This window comes from Nothoprocta perdicaria, unplaced genomic scaffold (assembly GCF_003342845.1).
Source record: "Nothoprocta perdicaria isolate Ctin4 unplaced genomic scaffold, notPer1 scaffold_33, whole genome shotgun sequence".
Classification (NCBI taxonomy): domain Eukaryota; kingdom Metazoa; phylum Chordata; class Aves; order Tinamiformes; family Tinamidae; genus Nothoprocta; species Nothoprocta perdicaria.
This window is the reverse complement of record NW_020455566.1, coordinates 1,447,526-1,455,495: the sequence shown is the minus strand read 5'-3', so window position 1 is coordinate 1,455,495 and position 7,970 is coordinate 1,447,526. Positions and strand designations below refer to the sequence as shown.

General features: G+C 69.3%; 2 protein-coding genes across 2 annotated transcripts in view; both read left to right on the top strand.

The window, feature by feature from the left end:
- Positions 1-402: 402 nt before the first annotated feature.
- On the top strand, positions 403-4,763 carry LOC112950817 (digestive cysteine proteinase 1-like). Its single transcript, XM_026043449.1, has 11 exons — positions 403-469; positions 1,298-1,357; positions 1,480-1,572; positions 1,679-1,851; positions 2,185-2,428; positions 2,721-2,916; positions 2,988-3,181; positions 3,528-3,619; positions 3,699-3,860; positions 4,311-4,500; positions 4,576-4,763. Exons 1-11 carry the CDS (start codon positions 412-414, stop codon positions 4,761-4,763), a joined length of 1,650 nt encoding a protein of 549 aa, XP_025899234.1. The 5' UTR covers positions 403-411.
- A 1,742-nt stretch (positions 4,764-6,505) lies between these two features.
- Positions 6,506-7,970, top strand: part of LOC112950839 (cysteine proteinase 5-like) — a gene marked incomplete at its 5' end in the record, with an annotated part of 3,693 nt that continues 2,228 nt past the window's right edge. Inside the window, 5 exons of the mRNA XM_026043472.1 lie at positions 6,506-6,530; positions 6,977-7,036; positions 7,284-7,376; positions 7,519-7,691; positions 7,766-7,959. Of these exons, the coding sequence (XP_025899257.1) occupies positions 6,506-6,530; positions 6,977-7,036; positions 7,284-7,376; positions 7,519-7,691; positions 7,766-7,959 (545 nt within the window). The remainder of the gene's footprint in view (positions 6,531-6,976; positions 7,037-7,283; positions 7,377-7,518; positions 7,692-7,765; positions 7,960-7,970) is intronic.

Below are 7,970 nucleotides of genomic sequence, written 5' to 3'. Positions count from 1 at the left end.
CCACCTGCGGGCACAGCCCCCTGCCCCCCTGGGGCTTGGGACCGTCCTCAGCCCAGCCCCGGGCTTTCGGGTTGGCTCCAGCCCCCGGGAAGGGGCGGGGGGAGGAATTCCCTGCCCCCGGGATCAGATGCAAGGAGAGGAGGGCTGTGCAGTGCTAGGGTGCTGCATGGACCCCTCTCCGTGCCCCCTCCCCGGGCCGCTTGTGCTCCCCAGCTCCTGCTTTGCCGCATCCCCGTGCAGGGACCCCGCGCAGCACCCCGGGGTGCCCCGTCCCGCCCCCGCCGGGCACCACCTGATGCCGGTTCCTTCCCCTCCTCCGGGGAGGGCCCGGCCTCTGCATTGGCTCTGCCGGGTGTCTCCGGCGCCGGCCGCGCTTAAAGGCGAGCGCGCGCGGCCGCGCGGGCTGCTGTGATGAGCATGGGCGTCCTCAGCTGGCTGGCAGCCTGTGTGCTGTGCGCGGCCGTCCGCGGTGAGTGCGGCCCCCACGCGGGATGGAGTCCCCCGCCACGGTTTGGCTGCGCTGCCCTCCCCGTGGAGTGCCTGGGACTGGGGATGAGGGGGGAATGGGTGCCCGGGCCGGCCTGTGTCTCTGCATGTCCCCTGGGTGGCAGATGGGGGGCCCGGTTCTGTGCCCTGGAGGACAAGAGTGGGGGGCAGTGGGGGGGAGGAAATGGGGTGCAATGGAGCTCAGTGCAGCAAGTCTGACCTTCTCACACTCTTGATGCTTCCCTGTTTGCAGGCTCTTTTGGGGGGCAGGGGAAGGGGGTGGCTGCAGAGGGGCCTGTGCCCCGGTGGGAACCCCCCTTCCCGAGTGGCTGCAATGGGGCTGCAGGGTGAAGCTCCCATGCACCCTGCATGCTGTCAGGGGTGCCCAAGCTCCAGCGCTGCAGGTGTCCTGCACACCTGGGTGGCTGCTGGTGGCCCCCCAGGTCCGGGGAGCAGCCGGGCTCCCAGGAGGAGGAGGAGGAGGACAGAGCGGGCCCCGCGCTCCCGCACAGGGCGTGTTGGCGGCGCCTTGCGCAAGCCACGCTGCCGCCGGCGCTCCCGGGGCAGGTCCTGCCGGTCCCCCGAAACCGCGGCCCGCTCCCTGGAGATGCTGGCAAGGGATGTGCCGCCCACCTCGGGCAGCGCTGCTCCGGAGTCTCGAACGGAGCCAATTCTGGTGCCAGCCGCGGGGGCCGCGCGGCCGGGCACGAGGGGACGCAGGGAAAATGCGGTTTCACTCCAACAGCATAAGAGTTCCATGTCCCTCTGCCTCTTCCAACTGGATCCATCCCTGCTTTTCTCTGCCCTTCAGGAGAGAACTGCGAGCCCTCCCGCTCGACCCCTCAGTTTGGCTCCATCTACCATGTCAAAGGTAGCGGTCCCCACGCCGGGACCGGCCGCCCAGCGCGGCTGGGACCCCGCGGCCCCGCTGGCGGGGGATGATCCCGGCAGGGCCGGCCGTCCCCACGCGGGGTGACCGCCCGCTGCCCGCAGGAGTCATCAACCTGCCCTACGCCGAGATCGAGGAGCCCTTCGAGGCCTGGTACAACCTGACGGGAAACAAGAGCCGCATCCAGTACTATGGGGGTGAGCAGGCGGCGGGGACGCTCGGGGACACCCCGTGGGCCCCCAAAGGGGCCCTGAGAGCCGCGAGGGGATGCGGTGCCTCAGTTTCCCCATGGGGCTGGCGCAGGGCAGGTCATCACCTACCAGCTGGGCTCCGTGAAGCCCTATGGGATGCGCTACAAGATCACGCCGGAGACCACGGAGAAGGAGGTGAACACGAGGAGGTGCTTCCAGCTGCCCGGCTCCGAGGAGGACGTGGTCGAGGCTCAGAGCGTCCTGCCCAGCCTGGCCGGCTTCAAGGTGGGCCCGGCCCTCGGTGCGCTCCCCGGGATGGAGCTGCCCCTCTCCTGGTGCCAAAGCGGCCCTTGGGGTCTCTGCTGTGGGCGCAGGGAGGGATAGGCGGGAAGATCCCACCAATGCCGGACCCACCGCTTCTTTCCCCATGGGAGCAGCCGTGTTGCAACGCTGTGTGTTGGAGGGATGGCGACGGTGCCTGGGGCCATCCTGGCACCCAGCCTGGCGCCACGGGATGTCCCCAAGCACCCGGGGAGGCCAGGCGGCGCGGCGGGGACGTGCGCGATGGCACAAGGGGACATGCGATGGGACATGCGAGGCCGCGGTGTCACCCCGCAGTTCGTGCGGGAGGAGTATCACCGGGGCCGCTACTGCGCCGTGTGGCAGAACGTGACGCGCTGGGCACAGAAGAAGAACGTGTACACGCTGTGGGTGACCAACGCGAGCTGCGGCGTGGCGCCCGTGCACTACGAGATGCGCGGCTACAACAGCCTGCTGGGCTCCCACTACGACAAGTACGAGATCTCCTACGGGCACTTCGACAACAGCTTCCCCGCCTCCGTTTTCGACCTCCCCGTGAATGGTAAGGGGGGCACACGGGGATCCCCGTGGGGCCGGAGCCACCCACTGTGGGGACAAGGTGGCCCACGGTGTCGGGGTGGCTCTGCATCATGATGCTGTGGAGGGTCCGTATGGCTGGGTCCGTATGGCTCAATCATGATGCTATGGAGGGCTGCATCCATACGGTCCGAGGATGCTCCTGCAGCACCCGTGAGGATGGGCATGATGCCACGGGCAAGGGGACAGCAACCCGGTGGCGCAATCCTGTCCTGCGGGACACGGACCCCTTGATGTCCTCCCCGCTTGTGTCGCAGAGACGAAGCGCTGTGGGGATCTCCCGGGCAGCGCGGTGGAGCACCGCGTCCTGGCGAACCCCATGGAGGACCTGGTGGGGCGGCAGCCGCCCTGGGCCCACCGCGTCTTCCACCACTACCGGCAGCGCCTGGGCTGGCGCTACGGCTCGGCGCGCGAGCTGCAGCACCGCGAGCGCGTCTTCGTGCACAACATGAGGTGGGCACGCGGGGGGCGCGGGGCCGCGGGGGCTCGTGGGGAGCCTCTCGGTGCCCTGCTCCCCGCGGCAGGTTCGTGCACTCCCGGAACCGCGCGGCGCTCTCCTACACGCTGGCGCTCAACCACCTGGCCGACCGCACGGGCGCGGAGCTGGCGCTGCTGCGGGGCCGGCGCCGGGGCCGCGTGCCCAACGGCGGGGAGCCCTTCCCGGCCGCGCGCTACGCCGGCCTCATCCTGCCCGAGAGCCTCGACTGGCGCATGTACGGTGCGTGGGGCTGGCACGCGGGCCGTGGGCATGGAGAGGTGTCCTTGTCACCCCGCGCACGGGCTGTCTCTGCTCTCCCGTGCCCTGTGTGGTTCAGGAACCACAGGAACCCTGTGGGCTGTGCTCATGGAGCAAGGGGCGCTTGGCCCTTGCTCAGCCAGATGCCAGTCCACATGTGGACTCACCCCCAGAGCAGGCAGAGCCCCAGGGCAGGGGGCTGCGCCCCAGGTCACTGTCACCGACAGCCCCGAGCGAGCAGCCAAGCCTGGTTCGCGGGGCGCTCGGGTACCCGGTGCAGCTGCCGGCCTCTGTTTGCCCTTTAGCTGCTCTTGCCCCGTGTTCCCAGGCGCTGTGACACCCGTGAAGGACCAGGCCGTGTGCGGGTCCTGCTGGAGCTTCGCCACCACGGGTGCCATGGAGGGTGCCCTCTTCCTCAAGGTGCGCGGGGGCCGCCGCGCGGGGCGTCGCGGCCGGAGGCCCCCGTCCCGCTGCCCGCGGCGCGTCCCTGTCCCCGCAGACCGGCGTGCTGACCCCGCTGTCCCAGCAAGTGCTCATCGACTGCTCCTGGGGCTTCGGCAACTTCGCGTGCGACGGCGGCGAGGAGTGGCGCGCCTACGAGTGGATCAAGAAGCACGGCGGCATCGCCAGCACCGAGTCCTACGGCAGCTACAAGGGGCAGGTGAGGGCGGCGGTGACGGCCGCGCGGGCGCGGAGCCGCTAACGGGCTCCGGGGAAGCTTGCTGCGCTTGCACGGCCAGCGCCAAGCCTGGCCCGGGGCTGAGCCAGGTGTGTTTTTCGCCGCCCGCCCCGGTTTCCCCTCTTGCGAAAGCAGACGAGGCTCCTGCACCCGTGGGTGCTGCTGCTGCAGCCTCTGAGCCCTCCTCCCCTGGGGCGTGGAAGGGAGTGGGGCTACCTGGATGGGAGACGTGGCTACTGGAGCCAGGGCTGGGAATTTGGGTGCAGAACAGCCTCCCATGGGGCACGTGTGGCAACACCGTGTCCCCAGCATGTCCCTGGTGAGGCTGACGCGGCCCTGTCCCCACTCAGTCCTTCCTCATCCTCCTTGCGCTTCGGGGTGACGTGGGGCCTGGGGGGATCCCCGTGACACCAGCTCCCCCTGCCACCGCAGAACGGCCTGTGCCACTACAACCAGTCTGAGCTGCTGGGCAAGATCACGGGCTACGTGAACGTCACCTCGGGCAACGTGACGGCCGTCAAGACGGCGCTCTACAAGCACGGGCCCGTGGCCGTCAGCATCGACGCCTCGCACAAGTCCTTCTCCTTCTACTCCAACGGCGTCTACTACGAGCCCAAGTGCGGTGAGTGGGGTGCGACGGGGTGACCCCGCTCTCTGCGGGACACCGTGGCCACCGTGAGCGCTGTCCCCTCTCCAGCGAACACGACGGGCGCGCTGGACCACGCCGTGCTGGCCGTGGGCTACGGGGTGCTCCAGGGAGAGACCTACTGGCTCGTCAAGAACTCCTGGTCCACATACTGGGGCAACGACGGCTACATCCTCATGGCCATGAGGGACAACAACTGCGGCGTGGCCACCGAGGCCACCTACCCCGTCCTGGCCTGAGGGGCCCCCCGCAGCCCTGCTGGGGGGGTTGAAGCCTTTGGGGGTGCAGCAACGTGAGGGAGGCTGTTTTGGGGGGAGTGAGGGTGGATGCGGGGCTAGATCCCCTCTGTGGTGCCCAATGCTCCTGCTGCTGCAGGGACAGGGGTTGACAGGGACCCAGCCCTGGTTTTGCCAATAAAAACTCAGGAAAACTCAGGAAGAATCCCATCTTGCTGCTGAGTAGGGTGGGGAGGAAGGGGGTAAACGTGGGCAGGAGGAGCCCTCTGGTTCTGGGGGGCAGGTGAAGCCCCCCAGCTCTGCCCTCCTGCCCCCTCCGCGTCCCCCAGCCCCTTCTCTCAGCCCGGGGGCACCAGGGGGTGGCAGGGAGGGGACACATGCCGCTGTCACCAGGCCACGGGGCAGGGGAGGCAGGGCTGAGGCTTCTCCGGCTCCCGAGCACAAACAACCCCCCATCCCAGCGGGAATTGTGCTGAGGAGGGAAATTCCTGGCGTGCTGAGGCCAGGGACCAACCTCTGCCCCGCTGCCTGACCCCGTGTTGTGGCTACGGGAGGGGACGTCACCTGCGGGGCTGCAATGCATGAGCCAGGTCCCCCCTTGTCCCCAGTGCCCCACGGGACCCCTTGGCACTGCCACCCGGGGCTGGGGGACCCTGCGAGACACCGTGGGGTGGCACTTGGAGCAGCCGGTGCTCCCCGGTGCACAGGCCCAGCCCGGCTGGTGCCAGCGGCGCCCGCTCCTTATCGGCTTGTTTGGGGCCCGGGGCGGCGCGCTCGGAGCTCGGCCTTGGGCCCGCGCGCGGCTGGATGCGGAGCAAGTGGGCTGGGTGAAGGCCGGGGTGGCCCTGCCCCTCGCCAGGCCCCGCAGGTACCCGCGGCCCCAGCGCCTCAGCCGCCTCCTTCCCCTTCTGCAATTAGAGACCCCCTAAGTGCAGCCCCCTGCTAGTCTGAGGATGTGGGGATGCAGCGGGAGCTGTGTCCTGCTGCAGCCATGCGGGACACCCCTGGGAACGGGATGCAATGGGCGCCGTGTCCTGCCGCAGTTCTGCGGGACACCCCTGGGGATGCGGGAATGCAACGGGTGCCATGTCCCGCTGTGGCCGTGCGGGACGTCCCTGGGGACGGGATGCAACCAGCGCCGTGTCCTGTGGCTCTGCGGGACGTCCCTGGGGACGGGCAGCACCCCGAGGGCTCCTCCCTTCCCGCTGGGTGTGGGCGCCTTCCTGGGGTGCTGGGGGTCTCACTGGCTCCTCCCGAACCTGTGCTGCTGCCGGTGCTGCTCATGCACCTCGTGTGCTGCTGCCAGCACCCCAGTACCTGTGAGCAGGAGAGCAGGGGCACCCCAGCACCCATTGCCAGCACAGCAGGGACACCACAATGTGCAACACCCATCACCAGGAGAGCAGGGGCACCCCAACACCCATTGCCAGGACAGTAGGGACAGCCCAACACCCATCACCAGCCCAAGAGGTGCCCCATGGGACTGGTTACTGCCCTGCCACCCCTGCCTGCCTGCAAACACGGAGCATGGGTGCTGGTGTGGGAGAAGCACCCATGGGTGCCCATGGAGGAGGGAAAGGCGGTGGGGGCATGAGGTGAGGCAAACCACATGTGCCCCTTGCTCCAGTGCCAGCCCATGGGGAGGGCCAGGCTGTCTGCCTGCCCTGCAGCCCTATTTAAGGCACCCTTGGGTGCGGAGCAGCAGTGGGGGCTGCTGCAGGATGGAGGTGCTGGGGAGGCTGCTGGTGCTGGGAGCTGCTCTGCTGCTGGGTGGGCACTATGGCGTGGTGCATGCTTGCATGCATGCATGCATGCTCGTGTGCATGCATGGGTGCGCACTTGCGTGCATGTTTGCTGTGCCCCCCCCATGGCATCCTGCCCCTGTGGCGCCGGTTGCTGCTGGGGTCCTTGTCCCCAGGGCAGAGCTGGTGACTGAGGGGTGCTCCAGCAGGGCCCAGGCTGTCCCGGCACCCCGGGGTGCACGTGGCTGCCCCTCGAGGTTTGGGGCTGGCAGCACCTCTGGCTGCGGGCAATGGGGATGCCCGGGATGGGCTGTGGAGAAGGGCTGTGTGGCCTCAGGTGGAGGCCACCAGGGTGGGTGCCCCCGGCTCTGGATGTGTCCCTAGGAGCCGGTTCCTGGCGGGCAGCGAGCCGTAACCTCCGCTGCTCCCAGCAGCACACGGAGCCCGCGGTGCAAAGCGGGTCTGTCCTTCCAGGAGCAGAGGGAAAAGCTGCTCCGGAGCCACCCACGTTCGGGGACATCTATCACGTCACAGGTACCCGTGGGGGACGGGACGGGGGACGGTGGCAGTGCCGGGTGGGCAGCGCTGCCCGCTGCATCATGGGGACAGTTGGGGGGCTGTCGCGTGTCCCCTCTGCATGGCAGGGGACAGCTGGGGTCCCCTGCCGCGTGCCAGGCAGCGGGTGGCCGCATCCCTCGGGAAGCACCCTGTCCTGGCCGGGACCCTCCGTGGGGCTGAGCCCCCACGGCGGCTCCCGCCCCGAGCCCCCCGGTGTCCCCAGGGATCATCAGCCTGCCCTACGCCGAGATCAAGGAGCCTTTCGAGGCCTGGTACAACCTCAGCGGGGGCAAGAGCCGCATCCAGTACTACGGCGGTAGGTGCCGGACGGGGCCACCCACCCTCCGAGCCCCAGCAAGGCGCTGGTGGCCCCCTGGGCTCTCCCACTGGGAGGGGGTGGCCATGGGACCCCCTTGGTGGCACGGGGTGGTGGTGACGACCTGCAGCCCGTCCCACAGGCCAAGTGGTCACCTACCAGCTGGGCTCCGTGGAGCCCTTCGGCGCCAGCTTCAAGGTGACGCCCGAGACCACCGAGACGGAGGTGAACGTGCGCAAGTGCTTCCGCATCAACGGCACCGCCGGGGACCTGGTGGCCCCGCAGAGCGTTTTCCCCAGCCTGGAGCACTTCCAGGTGAGCAGCGCGGCGCGGGCGGCCGGGGCACGGCCGCGGTGCCACCTCCTGCCCGCCTCGCGCCGTGCCCGCAGTTCGTGCGGGAGGAGCACTTCCGCGGGCAGCGCTGCGCCGTGTGGCAGAACGTGTCCTACTGGGGCCGCAAGAAGAACGTGTACACGCTGCGCGTGGCCGGCTCGGCGCGCGCCGCCGTGCCCCTGCACTACGAGATGCGCGGCTACAACAGCCTGCTGGGCTCCCACTACGACAAGTACGAGATCTCCTACGGGCACTTCGACA